At 39.2% G+C, this 14,430-nt stretch overlaps 1 protein-coding gene across 7 annotated transcripts in view; it reads left to right on the top strand.

Annotated features, from left to right (window-relative positions):
* The window catches only part of LOC118831913 (sarcolemma associated protein), a 150,357-nt gene that overhangs the window by 67,389 nt on the left and 68,538 nt on the right, over positions 1–14,430 (top strand). For all 7 annotated transcript variants that reach the window (XM_036739397.1, XM_036739396.1, XM_036739393.1 and 4 more), the window contains exons 5-8: positions 7,380–7,442; positions 11,539–11,634; positions 11,996–12,067; positions 12,616–12,756. In XM_036739397.1, coding sequence (XP_036595292.1) covers positions 7,380–7,442; positions 11,539–11,634; positions 11,996–12,067; positions 12,616–12,756 — 372 coding nt within the window. The remainder of the gene's footprint in view (positions 1–7,379; positions 7,443–11,538; positions 11,635–11,995; positions 12,068–12,615; positions 12,757–14,430) is intronic.

Here is a 14,430-nt window from a genome sequence, read left to right as displayed (position 1 = left end):
TAAGTTATTTCTATTATTTGTGTTTCTTTCACCCTGAGAAAGCTTTTACTAGTGATGAAAAACAGATCTTACAGCTTGATCCTCTTTTGTTAAGAAGGGTACAGAATGAGATATTTATTATGAAATGCAAATCTGCAAAACAGTTTCGAGGGGAAACAGACCTGCTCATACTGAGTATTGGTGCCTGTTCTAGTATGGAGTAGAAAGGGAACCAGGCTCTTTTTCCCTCCTTCCCCCTAAAATTAAAAAAAAAGCATCCGGAAGAATCAGAGTCATAGACCTAGCACTGAGCGGGACCTCGAGGTCAGCCCTTTCATTTTACAGATGAGGAGACCGAGGGCCTGGAGACTGTGATCTGCCTGGGGTCACACAGATAGTAAAGGAAGGGTGGCTGAAAAAAAATCACAAAATGAAACTAACCTGAACATTTATACTAATTAGCCATTATTTAACAGTGACCACAATGGAGAACAGAACTGAAGACAGTGCAGTCTCATTTGGAAATAGAGGTTCAAAAAATCACTTTATTTTCCAGAGAATTTGGAAAACATAAAGAATTATTTAACAGTCCTAGGAAAGGTCAAGATATATTAACGTCAGGATTTCTGACATCTTCCGCCTTTAAAAAATAGAATTCTAAACAATGTAACTCAAGAAATTGTCAGACTTTGCTTGGAAGTATTCCTAAAAAGTGACAGTACACAAGTAGAATTTATGAGACTCAGATAAGAAAGAGCCCAAATTCAGTAACTCTCTATGCATTATAATTAAACTGTGACATTATAATGATGCAGCCAATTGCTTTGAGGTTGCAGAAGAGGCAGAAGTCACTTAAATTCACCCGATTCACAACGGAGTTTGTGTAGAATGCAAAGGGATGGTGAAGGGAGGAATTGGAAGCCGACACATAAACAATTGAATAGCGTGAGACATGGAGTCAGAGGACACACCTAGAAGACTCTGCTTTTTTGAAATGTAGAGAGGGATTGGAAAAGCCTTTAGACAAGCAAGTTTTTGCTAGCAGATAAGCAGTTAGTCAATTTGTGACCATCAGGCTTCCATCTGCAACAGGTAAGTATACAATTCATGCTTTAAAAATCAAGGTAGAAGAGTTGTTAACAAAATACGTGAATCTTAGCTTTGGCCAGAGGACTGCGTTTTTCAGAAGGATACTTCAAGAAAGTAATATGGGTGAAGATACCCTAGAAGGTGGAAGGCATCGGGAGTAGTGTAGTGTCCAAGTAAAACTTCTGTTTTTGACAGCGAAGATATCCTAAGTTAAGAAAGTCTGTAAAAGTAAAGAAAATAGTTGTGAATATAGGAGACAGGATCTTTTATATAGTGGCTTTTAAGTTTGGCTAAATAACATAACAAGAAGGTGTTTGTTCTCTTTCCTTTATGTATGATTGAAGAAAAGATGAAAACCTAACCTTTGTAATTCTAAATGTAAACACCAGATTTTTCATTAAGACATGAGAAAATCCCAGAAGAAATATGAAAAAGGCTGTTTGTAGGCATTATCTTTAATATGGAAAGTTTTTGCACTTTTAAAAATGCAAGAGTTCCTTCCAATTTAGCATTTACCTGCCAGATGATAACAGAGTTAGAATGTGGTATCAGCTCAGGTTAAATTCACAACCTAGACAATGAGAAAAACTGAACTAACATATTATATCGAAATATTCTATTCAGCATGAGGTTTTGTCAGTTTAGAATACAGATGTACCTAATAATTCTATCGTAATAGTCATAAAGGAAAATTTCAGTCTTTCAGAAATATCAAAAACACAAATAATAGTAGAACATTAACTATCACATGTAATTGGTACATGTAAAGAACTTAATGAAGACAATAGAGTATACTTTATATGAATCGTAACTGTGAAAAAATCAGAGATGGTATTGACTACATTTATGTATCATACTGACATAAATCAGTCGTAAAAATTGTAATTGTGAATAAAAGTTGTAGGTCCAAGTAACAACTAAAAACATTATTAAGTGACTAAAAAAGAACTTTTTTCAATCTGGATTATGTTTGTGATAATGACTATATCAAAAAAATCTATAGGATGCAGCCAAAGTAGTACTTTAATTTTGAATCTGTTTTCTTGGGTCCATACCTGTTATTTTATTGATGTGTGGAAACTCCTTCCTCTGAAGCAGATCAGACTTCATCTGTATTTTATAGTCTTAGAGTCATGACTGAAGGCATTGATTGGTTAGTGGTCACATAGTAACTCCAGAGAGTTGGAGACAGGACTCCATTTCCAGAAATCCAACTCCAAGGCCATCCTTCCCTCTATTTTGCAAAGCAGCCAGTGAGAAATAGAGAAGAGGATTGGAGTCTGGACTTGAGAGACAAATATCACTCTTTTTACCTTGTAGGGGAGGAAGCTACAACTGAGTATCTGATGGGTTCCCTTGCCCTTGGTCACACAGTTAGGGTGGGAACCAGTCATTAAGCATAGGCCTCTGCCTCTCAATCCAGAGCTCATCCATTGTCACCCGGCCTGGTGGAAAAGACTACAGGTGAAAACAGGACATCTGATGACCTGATAAATCAAAGAGTCCAACAAAATTGATAAATTACACCTTGCAAGAAGACTGCAAACCCAAATTGCCACCATTTGAGAATGTAAAAGAAATCTGTGATTGATTATGGAAATATAAAGCATCATAGTTCACAAAACTAGAAATGAATGGCTAATCAAATTTGAACAATTTCAGAAGAAATCAGATCAACCCTTAGGGAGCTCTCCAGAAAAAAAGACAGCAGGCACAAGTGGGTCCATAGGCAAATTTGACCCAACCATTAAAGAAGAATTAACTAGACCGCTTTAAAACACAGAGGAAAAAAATAATACACTACCCTGTTCTTTATGTGAGACAAATATGGTTTTGACTCCAATATGGAAAAAAGACAAAGTTGAAAATATAAACTAAAAGGCAATGTTAATGTATTTTAACATAAAAGTAAGAAATAAAATACAAGGACATAGAATACAATAAGAAGTCCAAAATTTCAACCACAATGTGTAAATGAATTTAAAAAGCTTTTATTAAGTGTTTACTATGTCCAAATGGTAGCTCAGAGACCCTCCTTACACTCTCTTAGGGCAAAACAAAACTTAAAGGAAGTGGTCCTACAGAAAAAAGCTTTTTGTTTGCAAAGCCCAGGGTGATGAGGTCAGCACACTCTTTCTAGTAGGATGGCAGTAGGGGGGAGGGAATGTTTATAGTAGTAGAAAAAGACCCTGGAGTTGGATTCAGGCAAATTTGGTTTCAAATCCCACTTGATGTACTTTCTAGCTGTGTGACTGGGCAAACCACTTAACCTTTCTCTGCCTCAGTTTCCTTATTTGATTCTTTGTTGGCAGGTCAGATGGTGAGAACAGGCTGGGGCGTGGAGGGAGGTGCTTAGCCCAGTGCTACCTGGCAAAGACTAGGTACTTAATAAATATTGATCGAATGACGGAGAGGATAAGCTCTCTCTTTGGAAATGACAACATTTACATCGGTAGTGGGGGGATGGTTTAATACTCTATGATCATCTCATGCAGGAAAAACCTTTGATAAAAGAGAACATGCATTTCATTTTATTTTTTAATTTCTTAGAAACATTAAATCACTAGCAATGGAAAGAGTAGAGTGGTTTAGCAGAAAAATCACTGTACTTAAAGTCAAATGATCTGGGTTTGCATCTAGGATCTGCTGTGTGATTTTGGACCGTTTACCCTCTGTTTCCTCATCAGTTAAATAAAAGAGTTTGACTAAGTGATCCAGCTCCAAATCAATTATCTTATGTTCTTGATTGAAATATTGAATGAAAAAGCATTCATTAAGGCCTCGCTAGGTACCAGACATTATAGTAAGGAAGTCATGGGGAGAGAATTACAAAGGTGAGACCTTTGACCTCCAGGTACTCACATTCTGTGGGATAGGGGAGTGATGGAGGACCTGTGCCTTAGGGAAGAGTGTTTTAACGTAGGAAGTCGTGAAAGTGACCGGTGAAATCTCATGACAGTCCACTGACATGCTCAGTAGTAGGGCTGATTTGGTTATTGTTCCCATGACGAGGTGGTGGAGGGCTAGTACAGGATAGGGAGAAGTAGAGAAGGAGCATCAGGTTGGGGTACACACCCAGCACCCTAAAGGAAGGTGGCTTAGATGACCCGTGATATGGGGATTAGGGGATGGTAGATAAAGTGGGCTGTGTTTGCTTGCTCCTTGCTGCATGTAAGCACACTGCAGTCCCAGGGCAGGAGCTCCAAAGCTGAGGGCCGAGTTCCTTTTGGCTATTATCTCTATTTAGTTGGGCGGGTTGGGCAGTAGGTGGGCCACCAGGCAGAACAAACCTTCCTTTTATAGTTAAAAGGCATGTGTTTGATACCATGAGCTAATAGCAAATTCAGAAGAGAAAAAAATCAAAGCAATCCCGTTAAAAACATATAGAAAGCTTTCACAACAATAGAAAAGAAGTTTGGAAGAGGAAAACGGAATATGCTTTGGTAGTGGAGTTGAACTATCGGGCCATAAGGGACCAGCACTACCAAAATTCAAAAATAACTCAAAAATAAGCAGGAATTTAGAAAAAATGGTTCTGTAATAACCCAGAGTGAAGTAGCTCACTGACTCAGAGGAGCCTTTGAAAAGAACCTAGTAAAGGGTATATTTTTTGGGGGGGGGGGCAATTAAATGATCATTCCTAACTTTGGAGAAAGCAGTTTCAGATGAATGAGAAGTTCAGAAATGAGATGGTTTGGAAGAGTGTGACAGGAGAGGAAATGGAGACATAGAGGGTGGATAGCTTCAAGCAGTTTAGCTGAAAAGGGAGGAAAGATTTGGATGATAGCTTTAGAAGATGGAGGAGTCAAATGAAGGTTAGGAGCCGGTAGTGTAGAGATGATGGTGGGAACACTTTGTTACAGATTGGGAGGGGATAGGACCAGGGGTGTGCTTTTGCAAAGGGTTGCCATGAGACGGTTGTCTGAGTTATTGTGAGGTGAGGAAGAGGAGAGGCGGATGAGATCTTCTGCTGAGGCGGTGGGAGCCAGTAGATAGGGTGAGATGGAAGAGAAGAGGGTGGGGGGAGGTATAGGCAGAGTAGAGTGTGAGTGAGAATCGGTTAGGATGCTATAAACAGATTGCCTTGCTGCAGTGAGGGCCCAGTTAAGGTTACATAACACAAACTTGTAAGGGATCCAATCTCCGCAGTTCAGCGGCACATTAATAGAAGTGAAGGAGACAAAGAGCGGACAAGGGGTCGGAAATTCAGAGTAGCTGTTAGTGTTGAGTTGAACTAGTTCACTAAGTAAGGGATCAAGATAAGAACGCAAGGAAACAGTATTTAATATGGAGGTGTTGACTTTGGGAAGAACTAATAGATGGAGGGAATACGGGGATGGAGAAAGGCTTAGGGATAGATGCGGCGATAAAAAACTTTAACTGCATTCAGCAGTCTAAATATTTTTTTAAAAATCCAAAACAACTGGAAGGAAAAGCTTTTTTGCCAAACAAATGGAAAACATTACTGGAAATCATATTCCATTTGATTATATCTAGTGGAAGACTTTTGTACAACAAGAAACAATCCTCCGAAAGTAAAAGGAAATGCAAAGGTCTGATAAATTTCTGATGGGCAAAGGATGTAAACATTTCTCGGAGGAGGAAATGTGAACCATGGGAAATGATGGGCAGGAAGCTTCCCTAATTTTAGAGAAACATATTAAAACCACCTCCAAATGCCACCATATTGGCAGATTGTGCAAGGAAATACATGGAAATATTCCACATTGGCTGGAAAAAACATGCTAAGACGTGGTTGTTTGAACCGTAGACTGGTTCAGACATTTTGGCGACATAAAAAGTCACAAAGTTCATAATACTGTTGGATCTAATTATTACATCACTGAAGACTTTATACTCCAAATGTCATGAAAAGGACCAGTCTGTACACAGTACTCATAGCTGCCTTCATTGTAATATGGGGGAAGAACCCACAACTGGAAATAACTTGCATTTCTGAATAGAGTAGTGGCTGGACAAATTATGTTATTAATGGAGTATTATGTTTCTATAAAAATGATAAGTGTTAAGCGTACCAATAAATGTGGAAATGACCTTTATAAAATGAAACCACATTAGTTTAGCAGACTCTGAACAGGAAATACATTGACTACATCTATAGATTTGCTTTTTAAATATTTTTTTCCCTAAAGTGTAATTTTAGATCTATTTGAAAAGGTGAGAGAGCGAATGCTTATTTTTTGTTATTAATTCATTTGGTTTTGCTTTGTTAAATGTTGAGATTCATGTAAAGTTTTATTCTTTATTTTCTATTTGGTTTAATGGTTATTAAGTTGATAAAAGTTATTTATATGTAGAATCAAAGTGATTATTTTATACCCATCTCAGAAATAGAATGTTTGGCTAATTATACTTAACTTTATCCTTGTCACTTTATAATAAAAATTAAATGTTCAAATTCTTAAATTTTCTTTTGACTGTTTATTGTGCTATGCTATGTATAAATGCTTATTGCGTGATTTATAAACCATCTCACTGAACAGTTTCCTGGTGAAATATTTCAGATGAGGATTAAATGGGACATGTTATGATGTACTTAGAGAAAGGCTGTCACTTCTAAAAGATTGGGAGCTCCTTTTTAATCTGTTGCCTATCATTGACTTTCTAATGAAAATGTACTTAAGTGGGATAATGTTTCTTGACTTTTTTTTGTCTTGATCAAAACATGCTAGAAAGTGTTTGATTTTTGTTTAGAATCTGTCCCTTATTAACTTGTACAAATAATTCTTTCATGGTTAATATTTAAGACAACTAATATTTTGGATACCACTTTGTTTGATAACTGGTATGGTGTGAGGATTACACATGCTTAAAAAAAATCAAGGTTTTTCTACTTTTTAAAAAATTTTTATGTATAAGTTTTTTGTACCTTTCTTTCAGATGGCTCATCACCAAGCTCAACAATACAAAGAATTCTTCTTGATGTAACTAATGACATTTGTACCCTAGCATAATATCTTTCTTTTTCCAGTTTTTTTTTAAAATTAAAACTGTGTGTGATTGATGATAGTGTTCATTCTACTTATTATACTGATTGTAGCAGACTACTATATCTGTGACACAAAAGGGGCATGACATAATTCAATTTAAGAAATATTTATATTACTATGGGTTTGGAATATGAAGACAAAAATAATTATAAGTTATTCCTTGACCTCAGGGAGCTTCCATTTTATTGGGGGTTATAACATGTACATGGATAAATAAAAATTTCTTTGAATTTTATGGACCTAAAGCCTCTGTAAAGTACCTTCAACAAATTTTGATGGCGTATCTCCTCTTGTCTGTAGGTTGCTGCTAACACTCCAAGTATGTACTCTCAGGAACTGTTCCAACTTTCACAGTATCTACAGGTAAAAACTAGTTTTTGAGCATTTGAGAGTTTAGAACCTATAAATGAAATCCATAGTGCCTTAAGTCACTTAACAAATGCAGGATGGAGAAAACCTAGCATTTGGGCACAATTGCGACGCAGACTTATGTCCGTATGAGGCTGTGCGTGGGAAAATTGAAAGACTTGTGGGAAAGACAAGTTGAGGAAGGTGCTGCTAGTGAGGGGATCAGGCAAGGCCTACTGCAGAAGGTGGATTTCAGCCGAGTCTTGAAGGAAACCAGGGAAACGAAATAGGAAAGGGGAGGGGTCAGCATTCCAGGTGTCAGGGCAGTGGTGGCTCACGTTCAAGGAAGCACTCTCCGGCCCACAATACAGGACTGGAAGGATTCCAATGTCGGCTTCCCTCTGGGTTAGTTATAAGCTGCTACTGATGACTGTTAAAATAATCTGGTGAGTGAGCCAGTCACAAATCTGTCCAGTTTTCTGTACTTTGCATTGCAGCCTGTTGCCCACAGTGATGTTAGAACCATGGTCACATGAGATGCCATAGTATTGAGGAAGCATAGTGTGGTGGTTAGTGCTGAACTTCAAGGTTCACACCCAATGATCCTATGAAGTATGTGGTCATGGACTATTCAGTCAACCACTTCAAACCTCAATTTCCTCATCCGTAACATGGGGATGAGAATGCCTCCCAAACTATGAAGTGCTTGTCCAAAGTCTGAGGACTCTTTGAATGTTGACAGTTACACTAGCATTCCCTAATCTCTGTCTCCAAAGGACATAAAGGTCTCTGTAAGTGCTTGCCAGGCGCCCCTTTAGTAACAGGTTTTCAGGAATTAGATTCTCACTCACCAGCCTGTAGATGGAATTCACCTCCTTTGTTTGAACACTGGAGTGTGCCTCTCTCAGCCATTTCTTCGAGTGCTCTGTCAGTTGCTTGGTGACTTTGGGTGATTGAACGCATCAAAGCTTTTTTCGATTTTGTCTTTACTTGACTTTGAACTCCTTGTTAACTGTTTTTTATTTTCTCCTTCCCAGTCTGAAGATTGTTTCCTTTGGTATGTTCAACAGAAGCCAAATAACACTTGGTCATTTTTTTCTTCCCATTCTTGTTTGTCTTCTTCCTTCTCTTTCTCTTCCTCCTTCACTTTTTTCTCCTCCTCCTTATTCCTTTCTCCCTGACAGCAGGCTTATGATCTCTTTGCTCTTCCCCTGTGACCTTAATTTAGGCTTTTGGTTTTTCTTAATGACTGAAGTAGATCTAGAAGTTCTGTTTCCTGCTGTCTCCAGCCTGTCCTCCTGTTCTGCCTTCATTGGCTTTTCCACAGTCTCACTTTTCCTTTCCTTATTTTTGGTCTTCATTCTTCTGCAATCCTTTTGCTCTGTTGCTAGCTCCTGTTAGTCATCATTAGCAGACTGAGCCTTCTTTGTCCTCAGTTTGGGGTCTTATGCTGTGAGTGTGCTAAAACTTGGGGTCAGGAAGACCTTGGGTGACTGACTGAGTCACTCCATATTCTGAGGCCCCAGGAAGTCCCACCTGTGTGGGTGGGGCAGAAAGGCAGAGTGTATTGGATAGTGAGTTGGGTTCCAGTCCTCCTTGTGCTGCTTTCTAGCTGTGGGACTGTGCTTTTCACTTATCTCTCAGTGCCCCAGGCCCCTCTTCATACTGGTTCTTAAAAAATAATGTTAGGCATCCTGCTGGGTGTTGAGGATACAGAGACAAAGGTGAAGAAGTCTTGCCTTCAGGAAGCTCGTGTTTTATACCAAGGGCAAAAGACATATATGTATGTAGGTATGCAGAAAATATGTATAGGGTTGAGGTTAGTACAGCAGCATGTGGGGTGGGGAGGAACGGACAGGAAAGGTCCCATATGGGAGCTCATTCAAGCTCATTTTTTTTTAAACATTGATTTTCTAAAAATTTTGAATTTTGAATTCACAATTCTCTCCCTTCAGCCTTTCCCTCACCCATTGGGAAGGCATACAATATGATACCCATGCTAAAGATATTTCCATATTAGCCTTGTTGTGCCACCCCCACCTCAAAAAAAAGGCAAGAAAAATAAAGTGGGACAAATTATGCTTCAGTCTGCACTCAAAGAACATCAGTTCCCTCTTTGGAGGTGCATGGCGTTTTTCGTCGTGGGTCCTTTGGAATCATCTTAGGTCGTTATCAGATCATTATCGTGATCAGAGCAGCCAAGTCTTTCACAGTTGATAGTTCTCACAATGTTGTTAAAATGTTCGCCTGGTTCTGCTCACTTCACTTTGCATCAGTTCATGTAAGACTTCTTGGAGCACAGGTGTATTCCATCTCACTCACATATCCAGCTTGTTCAGCCATTCCCCAGTTGTCGGGCATCCCCTTAGTTTCCAATTCTTTGACACCTCAAAAATAGTCGAACTCAGTTTTGAAGGAAGCTAGGGATTCTAAGAAGTAGAGGGGAGGCTTTCCAGGCCTTGGGGTCAGCCAGTGCAAGGACCACTTGCTTTAATGTATCTATTGAGTTGTAGATGGATTGTAGGGCTTGGTCGGACTGAATATTTTGGATCTGCCTTTTATCAAGAAAAAATTAAGAATCTATCAGTAATAGGCATTTTAGATTAATACTAGAGTAGTTGAATAATACTAGGATAGCATTACCTGCCTTGGAATTGAAAATATTTTCTTGAAGTAGTAGATTTTAGTTGAGATGTAATTTGTGTTTTGGGTGCTTCAACTGAATTGAATTAAGTACATTTCCACCATCTAGTGGAATATTAAAAAACTTAAGACACCTATTCATACTGTTTTGAGGTAAATGACCTATTTGTGAGAATAAGATGCCCTTTAACACTAGTTCTGAGTTGGCATGGATTTCATTTTTGCTGTTGAGTCATTTCAGTCATATCCAACTCTCCATGACCCCATTTGGGGTTTTCTTGCAAAGATACTGGAGCGATTTGCCATTTCCTTCTCCAGCTCATTTTACAGTTGGGGAAACTGAGGCAAATAGGGTTAAGTGACTTGCCCAAGGTCACAGCTAATAAGTATCAGTGGGCAGGTTTGAACTTAGGTCCTCATGACTCTTGTTCCAGCCCTCTATCCACTGTACCACCTAGCTGCCCAACTCATTTAGAGTTCTTCATTTCCTTGTTTATAGTTGGGCTAAAGGTAGAAGATCTATCTTAACTAGTATTGGTTATCAGTATTTCCCAAATATCATTCATCCAATATGTAAAATGTAAAAAATCCACATTTCTAGATTTTTCTTTCTTTAGTACATCTGACTTTTTGTTTGATGTTTCCATAGATAAAAAATTTTTTTTTTGTAATGGAAACAAATATAGTAGGAGTTGAAGTCTGAAGGTATCCCTCAGTCCTTAAGGACCCTCTTCTATGTGGCTGTCATCAGCTTGGCTGTTGACTGAAGGGCACCCTCCCAACCACCCTTGGATGGTAGGCAACATCATCGCTTCCTCACATCCTGCTCCCCTCTATTTTGGGCAGTGTGATTCAGTAGCTTCTCATGCCAATGGGCAGGCGTTGAGCCAGAATACCCTCTTCACAGGTGCCAGGTGGGCCATTTGTGCTGCAGACGCTCACAAGGGAGGCACAATTGTCCTTTAGGCCAGATTTTTTATATTCTCAATTCTCATTTTTATTAAATAGAATTAGGTTAAGTTCTCTGCCTTTTAAGCAGCTTCAGTTAGCCTGTAAACTATTTAAAAACTATATGCTTTTAATTGGAGTCTTTTTGAACCGATACTCTTGGATTTAAATTGTATTTCTAACACATAGACTTGTGTTCATTAGCCAATTTCACTCAGTATTCATGTCAGTTATGAACAATTGTTCAAAATAATATATTTTTTGTAAGAGTGGATTTCAAACCAGATGTACTTCAATATCACTAAAGACAGACTTAGTAGAGTCAAGAAGCTGAAATGACCTGAACTTATCACAAGTTTGTTAAGCACATTGTAAAATGTTAGAAGATAAGGTGTAAAATAGTGTTTTCCTCTGTTTGGTAAATAAAATAAAACTTTTCAAAATATTGAGTTCTGGGTTGTTTTTTTTTAACAAGAATATTCTGACATCGGTTTTTGTAATTTTTTTCCCTCAATATTAGGAAGCCTTACATCGGGAGCAGATGTTGGAACAGAAGCTGGCCACTCTTCAGCGGCTACTGGCCATCACACAGGAGGCTTCCGATACTAGTTGGCAGGTATTTGCAATGTTTGCCTCTTCCTACGTGGAACATGAGAGCTTCATTCTTTGATATGGAAAAAGCCAAAATACATGGAGTCATAACAGGTTTCATAATCCCCAAATAAATGTTCTCACTTGAAAGAAAGCACTTTATTAAGTAAGGTTAGTTAACCGTGTCATTACAAATCTATATTTGACAATGGAAAGGTGCACGCGCACACACACACACATGCACACACACACATGCATACATACATACATGTGTATATGTACATAGATATGATTTTTTTATCCATAAAAATCTAGTTTCAGAAAAGAGCAGTGCTCATTAGCCATGGTGAAATATTTATATGCATTTTAAACCTTTTCTTTTGCAGGCTTTAATAGATGAAGATAGACTGTTATCGCGGTTAGAAGTTATGGGAAACCAGTTACAAGTGTGTTCTAAAGTAGGTGCAATGTCTTGTTTCTGTAGCACAATTGGACATGGAGAAATCCAGGGGTTTCTTTTCTGTCTCCATGCCCTCATGTCCATCTTGTGGCTTGGGGAGGAAGTGATTGTTTCCAAGTTTGACAACAAGTCTTGAGTCTGGGTTAGGTTCTTGGGTTTTGGCTAATTTCTTCCTGTCAACCACCTGAATTCCTCCCTAGAAGCCCAAGTTGTAGGTCAAGCCTTCAAGTGTCCCTGTGGTCTTAAGGGCCAGAGGATATCCTTGACTAAAGACCTCTTCAACCAGACTTAAACAGGCTGTGCATTTTGTAATTATTTGGAGAGGGAGGCTGCTTGAAGGTGGTTGTGCTCATGGCATCCATACTGCAATCAGTTGTTCATGTTAGAAGTGGCTGGTTTTCTTTGTAAACTTTTGAGTTCTGTGAGAACAAGGACTGGTCTTTGGCCTTTCTTTGTATCCCCAGCATACAGAGTGCTTAGAGAATAGTAGGTGCTTAACAAATGCTTATGAACCCACTGGCTTTTGTAATGATTTTTCATTCTTAGAATCAGACAGAAGATAGTTTAAGGAAGGAACTTGTAGCATTACAGGAAGATAAACACAACTATGAGACGACAGCCAAAGAGTCCCTGAGGCGGGTCCTGCAGGAGAAAATCGAAGTGGTCAGAAAACTCTCAGAAGTGGAGGTAGGTAGAGCTCTTCACTCGTTTCTTTTTGATTGATTGCATTATCTTACCAACCAGGAAAACTCATGGCCATAGGCCTGTGATAGAGAAATGACTCGGTGTGCCAGCTTCCTCTGCTCTTTGTATGATCTCATGCTTCTGGGGGTGCTTTAACTTTTGACAGTGTGCTTTCCTTAAAATCCCTCCTTACAGGTACGAAAACTGAGACCCAACAAATCTGGTTTTTATCTCATGCTTTGTAATGGGAATAGACAAGGTTGAATGATATTCACCTGTTCTGCCAACGTGCTTGACAGCCTCAATATGTAAATGGACCACAGCTTATCATCTGTTAGAGGGTGAAGGTACTCGGAGGTTAATCAGAAGTCTGATTGATATTAACCTAGTTTGCAGTGGTGCTTTTCCCTCTCACCTGATGGGAGTGGTACAGTCATGTAGGTAGGAAGACTAGAGTTCTCTAACTTCTGACTCATGAGGTTCAAGAAGAAATCAAACGGGGTTTTTCACTAACACATCAGGAACAAAGTTTATTGGTTTGAGCCACATGAAAAATTTCAAATCATGTACTCTAGCAGCATTGAGCATAGTGCTATACCTGTGTTAGGTACTTATTAGCAAATGTTTATTGAAATGGTAGGGAATCTGAGTCGTCTTCATTCCGGTATAAACTAGATTATAAGAGACTAAAAGATAAGCAGAGTGCTGATCTTCTTTTGTTGCCAGAGTTGAAGTATTCATTCCTAAGTGTCAGCCTACTGGTGATAAGTATCTTTGTATTTAGCTACCCTTGGCATCATAAAGCCACCTCATTCTATGACCAGCGTGGCACTCAGTCTTATTAGCATGGGAAGAGCTGCCAGGGCTGACCTAAGCTTTCACAGACCCAAAGTCACCTCTTTGCCATGATGAGCCATTGAAGCATCTTGTGTGGATGATTGTAGTAGGACTGTAGGCCATGGTGCAGTGCTGTCCCCCAAGAATTAAAAATGAATGTCCCCAAGGGGTCATTGGAGCAGCATGAAGACTAAAACACGGAACAAGTAAGGGATTTCAAAGAAGAATTAGATCTGGTGGTACAGGGGCCATACGGAACAGCTGTGATGTAGGATCCAGAAATGGTCTAGTCATGTGGTGAGATCGAGGAATCCAGCTCCAGGCCCCGTGGTGGCCTGCTTTCATTGTAATGTCTGTGGAGCAGGGAGTCACCTGGTGTAGACAGCCATGGCTCACATAAGATGGAAAGGGCTTTGAGAATGCTCATGTCATGGAGAAATGCTATTCTCTTTGTAATTATGGATGATGTTATGATCTCCATCCTTGGAAAGAACATCCTCCTGGATCAGAACAAGAGGTCTTCACCTTCAGTTCACCAACAGATTTCAGGGGCTCCAGGAACTTGAATGAGGACAAAGGAGCTCTCTATTTTCACTCACCTCTAACTGAAGTTGAGCACTTCCTTCAATTATTTAAAAACATTATTCTGAAAGGGGGTCCATAGGCTTTACCAGGCTGACTGTCAGAGGGAGGCCATCACACAAAAATGGTGAAGAACCTTCACATTAGCAATTTGAATGCTAATTGTCAGTTTTGAGGTTCTGGGGGCACTTAACAGTCACTGTCTCATTTAGCAGGTGGCATGAGAGGTAAACCTCTGCCAGGGAAGTTGGAGTACAA

The sequence above is a fragment of the Trichosurus vulpecula genome, chromosome 9, assembly GCF_011100635.1.
Source record: "Trichosurus vulpecula isolate mTriVul1 chromosome 9, mTriVul1.pri, whole genome shotgun sequence".
Taxonomy (NCBI): Eukaryota; Metazoa; Chordata; class Mammalia; order Diprotodontia; family Phalangeridae; genus Trichosurus; species Trichosurus vulpecula.
The sequence above is the reverse complement of the archived record's forward strand: the minus strand, read 5'-3'. Positions and strand labels throughout refer to the sequence as shown.